Source organism: Mustela nigripes, chromosome 4, assembly GCF_022355385.1.
Source record: "Mustela nigripes isolate SB6536 chromosome 4, MUSNIG.SB6536, whole genome shotgun sequence".
NCBI lineage: Eukaryota > Metazoa > Chordata > Mammalia > Carnivora > Mustelidae > Mustela > Mustela nigripes.
Window position 1 is genome coordinate 15770433 of NC_081560.1, and position 16066 is coordinate 15786498.

At 39.6% G+C, this 16066-nt stretch overlaps 1 protein-coding gene across 3 annotated transcripts in view; it reads left to right on the forward strand.

The window, feature by feature from the left end:
• DGKI (diacylglycerol kinase iota) overlaps nucleotides 1-16066 on the forward strand; it is a 433300-nt gene that overhangs the window by 337692 nt on the left and 79542 nt on the right. For 2 of the 3 annotated variants that reach the window (XM_059396338.1, XM_059396341.1), the window contains exon 23: nucleotides 1681-1725. The exons of the other annotated variant lie outside the window; for it this stretch is intronic. In XM_059396338.1, the coding sequence (XP_059252321.1) occupies nucleotides 1681-1725 (45 nt within the window). The remainder of the gene's footprint in view (nucleotides 1-1680; nucleotides 1726-16066) is intronic. 3 annotated transcript variants of the gene reach the window in all.

The window sequence follows — 16066 nt, forward strand, 5'->3', positions numbered from 1 at the left end:
ACCACAAAATGAACACGTCTCTCCTAGATGACACATTCTCCATAAGTAAATATCACAAATAAAAAAGATATATAGCACTTAAAATACCATCAAGTTGGGATGCCTGGGTGACTCAGTGGGTTAAGCCTCTGCCTTCAGCTCAGGTCATGATCCCAGGGTTCTGGGATTGAGCCCCACATTGGGCTCTCTGCTCAGCGGGGAGCCTGCTTCCTCCTCTCTCTGCCTGCCTCTCTGCATACTTGTGATCTCTCTCTCTCTGTATCAAATAAATAAATAAAATCTAAAAAAAAAAAAAATACCATCAAGTTGTGGCCGCTTAGCTTTGAACTTGAGATTCTAGTTCTTTTGGTGGCAGTAAATTCAGGCCTAGGAGGCATAAAGATATATGAAAAATTATGAAGTTTCCTTTTCAGCATTTTTAAGGATAGAGATGGAATTGTAAACACAATATATTTTGAGGTAAAGACCAAACTTTGAATACTGATATGGGCGAGAGAAGAAAAGTCAGCAAATTTTACACTTGTGTTTGTTTTTGGTTTTGTTTTTGTTTTTACCAAGGGAAACTTCAACTTGTTAAAATTTGTGGACTTATTAGTGTGTGACTCAGACCCAAAGCGATATTCCTCAAACGCCACAATATCTCATTTTTCCAAATGTGTTTTTATTTTATTGTGAAACCTCTGTCAGAAAACCTGCAATAAAAAGGCAAATCATAAATCATACCAAAGTTTTTTTTTTCCTTTTTAATTCTTGGGTTACTTAAGATTTCACAGTAGTCTACGACATGACTGATGAATTGACTTTGGTGAAAACTAACTTATTGGCATGCTTATAATACCAACAGTCAACTGAAAGTGAGATTCTTTAAAAAAAAAAAAAAAGAATGAATGAATGAATGAACAAATGAAGTCAAAAAAGGAAAAGTTTAAAAACTAAGTTGGGCCCAGAGATCATGTTGGTAAATCCCCATGGGAAGCAGGTATGAAGACAAATGTACCCAGGATTGCTGACATCTGTGAATAGAATCACAACCTTCATTAACAATGAAGCCTTCAGGACATGATCATGGTGACAACTTAGTTATAAAACTTTGTAAAGGGAGCCAGACTCTCAGAATCTGCCAGTAAAACTTCATTAATTTCAACCCTATTAATTTGCACTTCGTGATCATGCAGAGGTGGCCAGAGATTTTCTCCTGGCTGTCTATGAAATCCTGTGTTTGCCAAGCACTTAGTGGCAGAAACACAATTACTAGGACAGTTTGTATTTGGTCTAAGATCAATAAATTCTTTCTACGGACTTTAAGGGATTTTAGAAGCTTTCTTCATAAGCCAAAAGTTCAGTGCAAATTAAATATGGCACCCCTGTATTAAAATGAAATTGCCCGGTTTTTACTTTTGGTCTTGTTGATCCTTGAAACGCTCTCACTCCCCTCTAAAACTATTTAGGATGTCTAGATTTCAGTAGCTAAATGGCCTTTCTTCTCTCATTCCAGACTGGTGTGTTTTTGCTTATTTGGGGCATTACCTTCTTTGTGTAAGGTTGATGAGTTTGGAAGAGTTATAGATACTTTCTAGATGAGTTTAATACTCATTCGGGGTTCAGTTGATAGAGGTATAGAGGAAGCTTATTCAAACTAATCTTAAGGTATGGATTTTTTTTTCTCCATTTTCTCATTAGGACCTGCAGTCAGTTTCTTCTGGCTCCCAGAGAGTTCATTACCAGGTAACATATAATTGACTGCCTCTGGTTGTTTTCTTAGCTCCCCCCCAAAAAAGAAGGTCCTTCTTTCAGTCAATGCTACATTTGGATTAGAGGCCAGATCTTCCCTAGAGATAGAGTTCACTCGAAGAACCAAGTGAAGTGGACGTTCTGATTCTTTCCCCTTTTCCTGGTTTTGGACTATCCTAGTGTAGCACAAATTTGGACTGTGGACTTTCTCCCAGGTCACTTAGAAAAGATTATAAAAGGAAGCACTTTCAATGATAAATATTAGAAGCTCAGTTCAAACTAACTTGACAGGGTTCAAGTCTTATTGTTTCACCTCAGCAAAAAGTTCAGGTCAAGGGTGGATTTTATGTACCATTTAGTCAAGCTTCATGCTTCATTTTTCTGCTGGTCTTTCAGCTCTGTTCTCCTTGTCTGTCAATTTCACCTCTGCACTAGATGTTTCCGTGTCCAAGATGGCTGCCATTAGCAACCAGGGCTGCATGTGTCTTCTTCACATCCAGGAAAGTGAGTTCTCTGTTTCCCACAATGATCAAGCAAATGTTCTAAAATGCAGTCTGATTGGCGCACCCTGGTCTTTTGGACAGGATCTAAGAAACCCAGACTGCCTCTCTCTTGTGACCCACATCAAATCGCCAGGAAAACACTCAGATATCCTTTGCCCCAGCAGTCTTTGGGAAGACAGCAATCTCCCCACTTCCCTGTCCCGACTCTGTTGCACTCTCAAGCCATCCTCTTACAAATTAGATTTCTCAGGCATGGTTCAGATCCCTGGGTACAATATACCCCGAACTGGTAAGGGGCAAAATGAAGCTCTGAGTGGTCCCAGTAAAGCCCTTTTCTCTGAGAAGCCATTCCCCTTCCCTACTAGAGGGGTGTGTGGGAGTAAGAACATGCCAAGTCTCCCTCCATAAATAAATCCTGTCCTAGACCCTTTCATACCTCCATGTGGGGGATAGGTGTTTAAAGATGTCTCAACCTGTGAATCCTGGTTTGGCACCTCACATTCGCTTTTGGATTCTTTTTTGCTACACCTAAACATCCTTTCATATAGACAACATTTTTTTTAAACAACAATTTTTTAAAAATTTTTATCTTGTAGCCTCTAGGTATCATCTCTGTCTGCTGGTGGATACCCTCTACCATCAGCCAAGGATACCGACAGGAGCAGCCTTGGTGTTCTTATTTGTTTGTAGGTTTATGTTTCAAACAAAGTGCCCCACTATTTAAGAGTCTTTTCTTCCATCTGGCTGCAATAAAAAGGATAAGAATTCACTTAGGGATTGTTTACATTGAGAAAATAAACTCTACTTCTGAGACTGTTTTTTATCAACCATTAAAAGGCTAATTTCCACTCCATTTTTTAGACAGAGCACAACATTCCTCCTATTGGTTGTTTGCATATTTACCTGAAGACACTAAGTTTAATTTTATTTTTAAAAGCTCAGTACTTTTAGAAGCTAGTGCTAATCTCTGTTTTTTAAAAATTGACTCTAAGGCCTATAAGGGTTTGTGAATCTGTCTTCTTTTTTTTTAAGAGTCTGTACTCTTTTCTCAGGAACATTTTGCATTTTGCATTTTTATCAAGGCATTTTCAGATATTTTTTGCTAAGCAGTTTTATTAAACTAATACATCTGTTTATTATTCTGACTTACTTAATATCATCATTTTGGTGTCAGAGTTTTGGTAGGTGGATATTTTGTCCCATGGTTTCTTTATACCGTATTCGTACATTTGCCCAGAGATCAGGAAATGGTTGAGACTCTAGAATATGAGAAGGGTATTTGTTTCATTTGTCATTTGGTAACAAAAACATGAAGAAGAATTATTCATCAAACTATATCAAAAGCTTGTGGTTTTTGGGTTCCTTGCAGTTAGGTCAAACTTTGGTGTCAAAACTGCTGCATTATGAATGTCACATCAGAAGGCTTTATGCCCTGACCACATAGGATAACCAATTCAGACACCAACCATGAGTGTCAGGAGTATTACTGTGCCCACAACCCTCCTTGCAGAGGTATAAATAACAGGGGCCTTTGAGTAGTAAGGAAGGCGTGGAATAAAGGAAATCTAGGGCAGCCCAAGTTCTGCTCATGGCATAAGAAGTTTACCTGAGCGAGACTTTGAATTAACATGGCCGCAGAGTAGGGAGAGGGTGAGAAAGTTTCCTGAGTGGAGCAAAGGAGAGCTGCTTGAGGTAAGGAGTTGGGAAGAAGATAAACATTCACATGTGGCCAGGACGTTGGGCAGTCAAGAACAGGAGGAGTGAGAAAGAGGGATGGTGTTTAGAAAGCTCTGTTTCAGCCACCCTAATTTTGTTATGCCTGTTAGATCCAAGAGATTTTGGGGTGTAGAAAATGAGATCTGTGACTTTTAAAGCCCATTGAAAAATTCATATCTGGAGATAGAAACTTGTACTTCCTCCATTAGGAAGTGGGTGGTACTTAAAACTGTAAGGCTGGAGGTGATCACCAGGGAGAGCTGAGATAGAGAAGGCCCATACCTGCCTGCCCGAGTGGGTCAGGAAGAGCACAAATTGAAGAGAACCATCAGTCAAGAAGGGTTGTGGAAACTGAGGTGAATTGCAGGAAAACTGGAAATCAAGGAGAAGGTAGTGTCTTGAAAGCCAAGAGTGAAATGTGTTTCAGAGGGGGATGCAGTGAAATGTGTCAGTGCTGTGGAGAGGCTGAGTTGAAGTAGATTGAGTTCTGTGGTATTCTGAGGGCACGTAGAAAAACCAAGGCACAGAGATGCTATTAGCTTTACAAAGAAAGTGACCAATTGGCGGGAAATTTAATATTAAATCTGTGTTTCCTAACACAGAAATCGATCATGTCAGTCTCTAGTCTGTCTTGGTATGGGGGGTCTAGGGGGCGATGTAAAAGAAAGACCTGTCAGAAACATGGACCACAAATTGCCTTAAATGCATTTAAATGGACTCTCTTGTGTATAGGATAACACAAGATAAGCCTGGAGAATTAACTGTGATGGCACCAGTAAGTTAAGGGGGAAAATGTTGGGAAATTCCCATCAGCTCACTCATTGGCAGCTGACATTTTAGCTGACTGTTTTCTAAGGCTAGAAAAAACTCAAGAGAAAACCAGCCTTTAGAAAGGTGTATAAGTGCCCAAGTCACCTTATTAGTGAGCCATATGGCAGTTCCTAATCATTTAAGCATGTCATTCGCTCTACTTCCTTCCTTTCCAAATTCATAGTGAATTGCCAACAAAGCACTAAGGCTCAACAATGACACCTTATATTAACCTAACAAGGCATTATGGGTTATACAAGAATGCGCTGGATATTTATAGCCTGCTGAAAATTCCTGCCTACACTGTCTCTGAGGTCAAAACACAAAGGCCCCTCCATCTTAACGGCATCTCTTATAACCTGGAACTGATAAGTGAGACAAGCAAAATGCACTGTGCTGGCGGATTCAGGATGTTCTTGAGCTTGACAGATAGGGTAGAATTCTTAGAGAAATTGGACTCTGCCGACATATTTGGTAGAAAGAATGCTTCTTGAGGCCTTCTAAAATGAGATCATTCCTTCCCTGTTCCCTCTCTGGTCTTCATTATTACCTTTTTAACCCCAAGTTGTTAAGTTAAGGAGTAGAAGAAGATTCAACTGTTCTGGTGATTCTCAACAGGGGGAGATTTTGCTCCTTTATTAGGACAATTGGCAATTTGGACATTTTTTTGTTTGTCACAGCTAGGACAGGTGGTGCTCTTGATATCTGCTTAGTAGAGGCCAGCAATGCTGCTAAACACCTTAGAATGCACAGGACAGCCCCCCACTGCAAGGAGTCATCCAGCCCCCTAATGGGAGTAGGGAGATGCTTGTGAACCCTTGAGTCATTCTGATGACTCTCAAGACATTCTTGAGGCCCATAGGCTGATAGAAGTCCTCAGTGAGGAGAGGCCAAGAGGAAGACCAGGATGAGAAAAAATAGGGCAGGGAAATAGAGGCCTCTGTGGCTAGGGCAGAGGAAGATAACAGAACCAGGGATAATGGAACCAGGAGCAGTTAGGCTTTTTGTAGACATCCTAATTCCCCTGCACAGTGTGTGTTCCAGGAAGGACTGACGTAGTTGGCACACAGGAGTGCGCTTTCCAGAATATTATGAGCTACCATCTGAGCTTTTAAAGATTACAATAGGGTTCAATGGTAGCTGTAAAAAAAAAAAAAAAAAAAAAAAAAAAAGGCATTCATCCAGGTGATTCTTCCTCTTTAAGAATTGATTTACTTAAAACTAACATTAGAATGGCTGGGGTATTTCAAAATAGATATACCATTTTCAAAAAGTTCTTTCATCCTTTAGAAGTGTCTTTCGCTTCCATAAGAAAAAACTCCTGGTCAGATCTGAGTCCATATCAATTTGTTCATCCTCTGATCCTTTTTCTCCATTTTACATAATGACCTGATCTTCTGGGAGATGGGTCTATCTAGTCAGTCCATCAGAGCACTGTCCTAGGCAAACAGCCTTTGCTCATAAATACTTGATCTATTTCTCTTCTCTTCATGTTGGCAATCCTTATTCATCTCTCTCCTTAATTTGTTTTCTGGATTTTAGAAGTCTTTCAATGGATGGATTGAAACTAGTTTAAGGGAGTCATCCTGGGAATTAATTTAGTCTCAGAGAAGGACTGGGGTTAGCTAGGAACTTAGTAGAGTGTGGTTCCTTTGGGCTAGATCAAAGCTGTCAGAAATGGATCAAATAAAGAATTAAAATAAGACTTGCCTGGGGCCAGGTCTGTTGCAAGTGAAGGCATTACTGCTAATAACACAGACACAGTTGTTGATAGAGGACATTCTCACACAAAAGAGCTCCTAAGAATGTTATACTATTTCTCAGTTTCATCTTTTACCACACCTTCATTATTTCTTCACTTGTTCAAAGCTGCTTTTGGGAATGGGCATCCCTTTTCTGTATTCAGCTGCCGTAGGAGTTATGGGTAGTTTGAGGAGAGAGAGGTTTGAAGAGAAAGAGTTTTGAAAGATAAAAATAATAGTAGCAAGTCTATCAAGGAGGCTTATAGTTGGACGGAGAGGTCTAAGCACACAGTTTCTACCCATCCCTGGTGGGTCCATTCACCAAGGATAAAGAGATCCTGTTTATCCACTTGGTGATGAATGGAAACCAAAGGAATCAGTAGATGGGTTGGGCAGGCAGATGAGAAATGTGGATGTGTAAACGAGAGATCGATGTACAAGTGAAGTGGTTATTGACTGGACATTATTGAATGTAGCAGGGGTTCCCAGTCCAGAGGGACTTCTGTTTTTCCTCTTTGTCTTTTACATCTTCCCTCAGTTTTATGAAAAAGAAAAAATTTCATTCACAGTGATGGTATAGTTAAATGCTAGGTGAATACTGTTTAATTGAATTACCTACTGGAGTGTGTAATGGGGCTGCTGGGCTTTCCTTAAATTATGTGTGCATCAGCTGTGAGTAATTGAAAGTAAATTAAGGGCAAGTTTGGCATATGCGTGCCAAACAGTGGTTCAGGTAATTTCCTTATCAATTACATAGAACTGATGCCAATTGACTTTTAAATACATATATGAGAAATAACAGGTTTGCTTTGGGGCGTGTAGCTGTATTTTTAGCCTGAGAAACTGATTTTCCATTAGCATACAGTAAAAAAAATTCACATATCAGGGATTTTTGAAATAAATTTGTTACATTATTCATTTAAAGAGCATGCAGTTTTACATGATCATTATATTTAGAATGGGAAGGAGCCTGGTATGTGCAAGGTGATATGATTCTGCCTACATTATAGAACAAGGACATATTCATCCAAATCACACCATTTATATGAAGAAAAATAACATCCCAAAACGAGCAGGTCTCTTATCTCTTTGGTTGACTGTAGAGTTGATTATGTAATCGGAGTCGAGTGAAGGGACTCGAAGCCCTGAATTAGCACCAGAAGCATCCGTGTCCTTGCTGGTGGCACAGCTCTGTTACTTACGTGAATTCCCCCAGCCACCTAGCCCCACTCACACAAGTGCATTTCTTAAGTGTCTACATAGATCACTTTTGAAAGGTGCATATTTTCAGCTCGTTTTTGGTTCTATCAGAAATTAAGTCTCTTTATATTCAATTTAATGTGCAGCCTTCACAAAGCAGACATACTTTCGGCCAGTCTTGCTTAGTAAGGTGCATGTTGCTGTGTTCACCCTAGCCGGCCTACCAGGCTAAGGTCTACCCTCGGGGCCAGTATTCAGCCTCCTGGGAGGGGCTCTTCTGTTTTTCTCATTTCCCCTTTTCAACTTCCCAGTCTGATTCTTCCTCTGCACTGCACTGTTCATGACCCTCCCGCTGCCCTGAATCCACGGTTCCTTAATGCCATAGTCACCTACTCAACCTGTGTGTTGAGGCCGGGTGTGAGGAGACAGTCAGCGGTTTACCTGATTGGGGTACATCACCCACAATATTTTAACAATGCCAATTATTTAAAACAAAATTATTTCAAATTCACTAGGACCTCTCTACTGACATCACCATCACTCATACTTTGATTATCTTTTCTTTGAGTAGGAGAAAAAGGGGTGTAGGTAGACAAGATGTAGAAAGTATAAGAATCCTGGTCACCTCTGTGGCCATCATTAGTTAAAGTTCTTTATACACATTTATGGGCCATGGCTCTAAGTTACAGAGAAATCTTTTTCAAGACTCTTTATTCCTGTTCCAATTTTAATCTTTCCTCATATGCATTTGTCTTTGATATTAAGGTCCTCTTGATATAAGGTTTGATATAACCTTTGATATAAGGTTCTCTTGATTTTCATTTGCCACTTGTGTTGTGAAGGCTGCTGCGTTTTATAATCCTGGCTTATCTTAATTTTCTAATTGTGTATAATTCTAGACTTCTCTTTGGCTTTTAACTCCCCACTCAAAGTAGACCTTAGGATGATATCTTTCTAGTGTGTACCTTTTGATACCTTTCTGCATATAAAGTTTCTTTCTATATAAAGTTATACACATAGACATAGAAGGATACACATTTGTTTTTTTCTTTTTAATAAAAATGGATTTGCATTCTTTGCACACTCACTATATATACTTCTATTATATCACAACTTATTTTTAACAGTAGTATACTATGAAGATTAGATTTTGCTAATAAATGAAGCTCTAACTCAGTTTTTTAAAACTACTGTTCTACTCCACGGTATCTATTTAACCCTTTCTCTCTGGATAGACATTTAGGTTATGTACAGCTTTTGCCATTGTTTTTCTAAACGAAGTTGTAGTCAGCCTAGCTGTACAGATTCAAAAACGAAGCTGTAACAGCAGTGACGATCACATCACATGTGAAACAACTATGTCACTTGTATGGAGTTGAGAATTACAACCATGCCACACAGCCAAGTTATCTGAAACTTATTTAATCAGAATTTATATGAATCTCGTTTCAGTTTCTTCACTCTGAATTGTGGTTCACTGTTGTTCTCATCGATGGCTGCATTCCTGTGGGATTCTCAAGCAGATGGGATAAGGGAGGGCACAGTGTGCCGGCAGCGTGACTGGAGAACTTGGGAGAGGAAACATTTTTGATTTACCCAAAGGTTGTGAATTCTGATAAGAAGTATGGAAGATTAGTTGGACGGTTAATGAAAGCTGAAACTAAGAAAAATCCTGGAATGCCAGAGTCAAAAGAAGGTTTTCATAACCATTAAGATTATTCTGGCTTTTGCTTTCTTCATGTTTTGGCGTGAGCTGAGTTAAAAGACAACTTCTGTCCAACTTGACCTACACAAATTCCATCCATTCTTCAAAACCCCCCACTAATTCTAATTCCTCAAGAATCTATAAAACAGAGTATATAAGATCATAACCTCTGAAGTAAAGGAGACTGCATTTGGATTGTGACTCTACCACTAAATGGCTGGGTACTTGTGTGAATTTACTTAAATTCCCAAAGCCTCTGCTCTTCATTTATGGCTCACTTTTAGGTTCTAAAGAAGAGGGGATAGATTGTAGGAGAGCAGATGGGGCTAGATTATACGGCTTTCTTAGTGACAGAATGGATATGCCATAAGAATATGGCTTCAAATCAACCTCCCACATAAGATATCAGCCTAATATTCATAAATGAACTCTGTGGTAGTGGCCTGGTGACCCCAAAACCAAGAGGGAAGGTTCTATGAATTTTGATCGTAATCTCTTCCATACATAGGCTTCAAGGGGATATTTTTCCCAACATAGAACATTAAGTAGAGGCAATAACATAAAAAGACTGGTGGTCTAAATTTTATTTAATACAGAACCACCAAGGAATACAGAAATAGAGTTATGTTTGTGGAAAATTCTCAGAAGTCAAAAAGGAGCATGCTGTAAAAGGAAGGAAAGAAAGGAAGGAAGGTTTACCAGTCACCCACTGTTATTCTCCAAGTAGTTGACAGCTTGTCGAGATGATTGTCTCATATCTTTTAGTTCCGGACAATGGAGATGAGTCTGGGTGGGAGCCGTAGGTGGAAGACTTCAAGTTGCAGGGAGGGATGAAGGAGAGCGAGAGTCAACAACCTACCGCTGTGTTGACATGATGGCCACTGGCCTTTGTTGGAAGTAGGTTGTATGATTCAGGATTGCACCTACCGACAGGTCTTAGCTCTCCATCAGTGTCGGGACTGCCTGAAAACCGCTGGCCCAGACCAAAGATTTCAGATTTGAAAGGAAAGAACCTTCTTAAATGTGAGCTGACCCTTCCGTGTGCTTTCCCAGCTATTAATATGTTCTGCTGTTTTCATTACCAGGCTCCGGTTCTGTGGGCAGCTGACTCAAGATCCTTCTCCTAAAATCAATGGCTTTGACAATAGCTAGGAAATAAAATCATAATTAAAATAGCCATCTCTTGAAAAAAAAAAAAAAAAGATGTTGAACTCTGGTAAATCAGATGCATAGCAACTCCACAAACTGGGGGGAGAAGATAACTGGAAGGCACCCGGTGGTTCTTAGTGCGGTAGACACCCTCTGAAGACATGGCCCGTGCTTCATTCTCCTTTGTGACTCTCACCTCACATGCCTTGCACTTCTTTAGCTCTCATCAATACTAGTTGAAAAGACTGAATATAATTGTGTCAAAGGAATAAGAGTAATGTGAGAGTAATGTGACACCTGACCATTGAAATTAAAAAAAAAAAAAAGATAGCAATTAAAAAAAGATAACAAAGAGAAAAAGAAAAGATAACAATTTTGGTGAAACTAAGTGAATGTCAAGCACAGTTACTATTGAATGGGGAATATTATTGAATGGGGAGAGAAAAGTCAAGTGCAGTGTTCTGAAAAATATTACTTTCAGTGACAGAAGGCACTTGGCCTTGAAAACAATATCCTGTATTTGAGGCAACTCTCTAGCATCTGATAAGGTAAAAAAGAGGTGTTGGGGGCAAGCACGAAACCTGAGCTCGACCTTCGTTTGAGTTATTTCTTTTTTGTGTCTGCCCATACAAGTCTGTCCCCATTGTTTTGTGTTTTCGAGCACAAAGATGTTTAAGGATAAAATAGTTTTGTGCTGCTGTAGCATCATGAAGTCTGAAGTGTGGCCTGTGTTCCATGAGCCCCAAAGGCACTTAAAGGTCAGAATTGTTTTAGGTAAAAAAATAAAAATAAAAGAAGTTCCAGCTGCCCCAGCCTCACTAGTGTAACATAATGATATCAGCACATCTACGTGTGCCGCCCCATGGGTTAAACATTCCACATGTCCTTCCATTTATTTCCCAAAAGAACCTTTTATAGTAGATACCATGGTCACCATTTTATAAACGAGGCATCCAAGGCACGGAATAGATAAGAAATTTGCCCCAAATCTCAGTTAGTAGGTAGTGAAGCCCCAGGACTGTCCTGGGCACAAACTGGTGCTCTCGGCCACCAGAATTCTGCTGTCTCTAGACTCTACTTGAACTGGACCGTATACCATCCCTTGTGCTACTATTCCTTCTCCTCCATAGAGCTGCCTTTCCTAAATACCTCCAGGACAGAGACACTCTTGTCACCTCATTTCTTGGTCTGATGTCATCCTACCACAATAGGAGTTTTCCAACCCACCACTACGCCACTTAACTTTTAGATGTTAAGAATTTATAGTGTGATTCTCTACTGCTGTCTTTTTGGTTTCATACTAAAGGGTTAAATAGTCCTTGTAGTATATGTGAAAAAGTGAAAAAGTCCTTGCAGTATATGGACCAGATTCAGTATAAAGGCTGATCTTAGCTGTGGGTATCTTCTTCCCGAGTTCTACTTAAAAAATGATCAAACCTCACAACCATTAATGGGACAGCAATGACATAATGATTCACAAGATCAGCTTTTTAAAAAATGGGCCTGCTGGGGAATACAATCTCTATGAAATCGGAATGTAATATAATCACAAAACAAGCAGTCTTGTAATGATTGAAACCACAGGTCTAAAAAACTATACCTCAAGTCACATCTAGTCTGCTGCCTCTTTATCTTTTGCACAGCCTGTGCACTAAGAATGGTTTTCAGATGCTCAAATGCTTGAGAAAATCCAAAAGAATATTTTACAATTCATATAAATTATATGAAATTAAATTTCAGTGTCCACAAATAAACTTGGTATTGGAACTCACACGCAAAATCAGTTTTCCAAAGCAGACTTTCTCATTAAAAGTAGTTTTTGGCTCAGTTTTTCAACTCAATCAAAATACAACAACCTCAGCCATGACCAGATTTTCCTTCCTTCGCCTGCTCTTTACCTCCTGTTCTCCCTTGGATCTTTTAGACGTTGTCCTAGCACCCAGCTGTGCTGATTAGCTGGATTTTTTTCTGTCTTATTTTATGGGTTGTTGGTATATTTTGTGGGTATGTTTTACATTTTGTCCATCTGCTGCATGGAAACGTCATTTTAACACTGATTTTAGGTACTCTTCAACTTCTAGGTCCTAATGCAAGTGAGATCCTTTCATCTGCGTATATATGCGTGGGCCAGATTGGATCCAAGGGGAGAATTTTGCTGAGACTTGACTGCTTTTATGTATCTTTTTAATATGTAAATTTTTCTGGAGAAAACTGACATGGTTATTGACTTGCCCAGTCTATGTATGCCTTTACATCTATTTCAGTCTTCTTCAAAAATTCTACAACACCCACTAGTGGGATGCCTTAGGTAACACTAAACATTCTAACGCACATGATTTCCACAGGGCATTCTATTTTTCTTTTTTTTTAATTAAGGCATAATATATTTCCTGTTTCAGGGGTGCAGGTCTGTGTATCAACAGTCTTACACACTACACAGCACTCACCATGGCACATAGCTTCCCCAATGTCTATCACCCAGCCACCTCATTCCTCCTATCCCCCTCCCCTCCAGCAGCCCTCAATTTCTTTCCTGAGATTAAGAGTCTCTTATGGTTTGTCTCCCTCTCTGTTTCATCTTGTCTCATCTTTCCCTCCCTTCCCCTATAACCCTCTGTCTTATTTCTCAAATTCTTCCTATCAGTGAGATCATATGATACTTGTCTTTCTCTGACTTATTTCGCTCAGCATAATTCCCTCTAGTTCCATCCATGTCATTGCACATGGCAAGATTTCGTTTTTTGATGGCTGCATCATATTCCATGGTGTGTGTGTGTGTATCTATATATACCACATCTTCTTATCCATCCATCTGTTGATGGACTTCTAGGTTCTTTCCATAGTTTGGCTATTGTGGACATTGTTGCTATAACCATTATTAGAGTGCATGTGCCACTTTGGATCACTACATCTGTTATCTTTGGGGTAAATACCCAGGAGTGTGATTCCTAGGTCATAGGGTAGCTCTATTTTCAACTTTTTGAGGAAACTCCACAGCTTTTCAGAGTGGCTGCACCAGCTTACATTCCCACCAACACTGTAGGAGGGCTCCCCTTTCTCCGCATCCTCGCCTCGCCAACATCTGTCATTTCCTGACTTGTTAATTTTAACCATTCTGACTGGTGTGATGTGGTATCTCATTGAGGTTTTGAAAATTTTGAAATATGTAGTTTAATTGCATTGCATTATAAATCCTTCCCAGGTTGGGGTAGGTAATAACTGCATTTTTACTTCGGAATTCAAATGCTTTTCTAAAAAAATATATATTTATTTATTTATTTGAGAGAGAGAGAGAGAGAGAGAGTGCACACAAGGGGCAGAGGGAGAAGAAGAAACAGACTCCCTGCTAAGTGGAAAGCCCAACACAGGGCTTGATCCCAGGACCCCAAGATCATGATCTAAGCCAAAGACAGACGTCTAACGAACTTAGCCACCCAGGTGCTCCTCAAATGCTTCTTAACACAGGATTTTATTATATTAATAATTCTCTTTTTAAGAAATGACAATTTTTTATGAACAAGGCTGAAGGAACGCCATAAAAGGAGGGAGAGGGTGCAAACCTAGCTCAGGGAGCTACACTGGAGAAGTTAGGACCTTCCTTGCACACCTGGAACTGTCTCTTAAGACTCTGGGTTGATCTGCAGGTGACCAAGAAAGTGTTCGATTTTTTTTTTATTAAAATATTTTATTTATTTATTTATTTGACAGAGAGAGATCACAAGTAGGCAGAGAGGCAAGCAGAGAGAGAGAGAGGGGAGGAAGCAGGCTCCCTGCCGAGCAGAGAGCCCGATGTGGGACTCGATCCCAGGACCCTGAGATCATGACCTGAGCCGAAGGCAGCGGCTTAACCCACTGAGCCACCCAGGCGCCCTCGATTATTTTTTAATGACATTTTTTCTCATGAGCTTCTTGGGATTCCAGACCACTTCGATAAGCTGTGGAAAGCAGTGACATACACACCTGCATGTAGACACACTGAATTTAGCATAAAATTTCAGGGAGCTAAGGCTCATCCAACTTACTTGAGGATCCACTTAAATCTGTTTGAAGTGTTTCAAAGGTCTCTATTCTTTGGCGGCCACAATGCGTTTTCACAGAGTGAACTGGTAACATTCTCTTTAAATAAAACCTCTTTAAGGAAGTTGAGTTATAGCAAACGCCTGTGAATTAAGGTGTAGAGAAAACAAATGAATAGAAAATACACAAGATAAATAGGCACATGCATAAAACTCTTGTGACACACGGACACTCATACATTAAAATGTATACAGTTAGGCCACTATTATTTTGTCTGCCTGTGGTAAGCTAGTTACGTGTATCAATCTCTGTTTTATTTATTTTTTTCAATCTTCATTTTATTAAATGAGATGAAATAATATCCAATATTCTCTAATTTGAATACTCCAGAAATAACATTATTCATCTTTCTGTTTTTAAAATGATAAATTAAACATTTCTGTGGGCTTTCAGAGTCGATTTTTACCTGGGAAAATTTGATTCTTTGTGTGGGGCTCTCTGTAGCACATTTGACATCAAATTTCAGAAACTGCCCTTGGTGTCTACGCCATCTTTATTTCTAGAGAAGGCAGCCACATTTCTGTTTACTATTTTTATTGAGTAGCTTTCATAGTTGGCACGAAATATTTCAAATCGCATCTAAATTTCTTGACTTACTACATTTGACACGAAACTGACATGTTGGTGACTTTACACGTTTTATAAAAAATACAGTGAGAACCTTAAGTTTCCTTAAAACAATTTATCACATGTCAAAGTGTACTTCTCGAAATGTTAAATGTGATTTTGATATAAATAGGTACTGAGCACATGTCATGATTTTATGTAGTGCAACCTGCTGAGTGGCAAAGCTGGTTTAGGAAAGAGAGAAACATCTGTGTCCACAGCTACATATACATCCATAGAGGTATATGTTTATCTGTCTATCCATGGCTCTATCAATTCTATGCGTGTAAATATAAAATTTTGGTGCCAGACCTGAGACCAGGTTTTTCTCTCTCAATTATTTAATTTGCAGAATCCATTCATTTTAAAAATTCCATGTAGTCAAGGTTTCTGATAATAAAATGGATCCCTTTTGTTAAGTCCATGCTTTTAAACCTCTGGCATACATCACCTTCACCTGAAAGATTACTGAGTTCCATCCCGGGGTTTCTATAAACTTGGGTGATACTTGGAAATTTGTATTCCTAACAAGTTCCCCGCTGATGCTGCGGTCCCACGGTTCACACCTTGAGTACCACTAATCTAAGCATAGGTTTGCCGGAGGAGCAAGTGAGGCTTCGGGGAGTGTGGACAAAACCCCAAAGAAGTCCCTGCAACTGCTGATTGGTTCTCTTCTTGTTTGTCCCATGTTATTCCTGTTTCCTTCCCCTGTCCGCCTCTCGTACACACCCAGCTGCACTCCAGGGATCTTCCCTGTATTAGAACATCTCAAATCCCTAATATGGGTCAAACTCCCACTGCCTTCCCCACAGAGACCTAGCATCCCT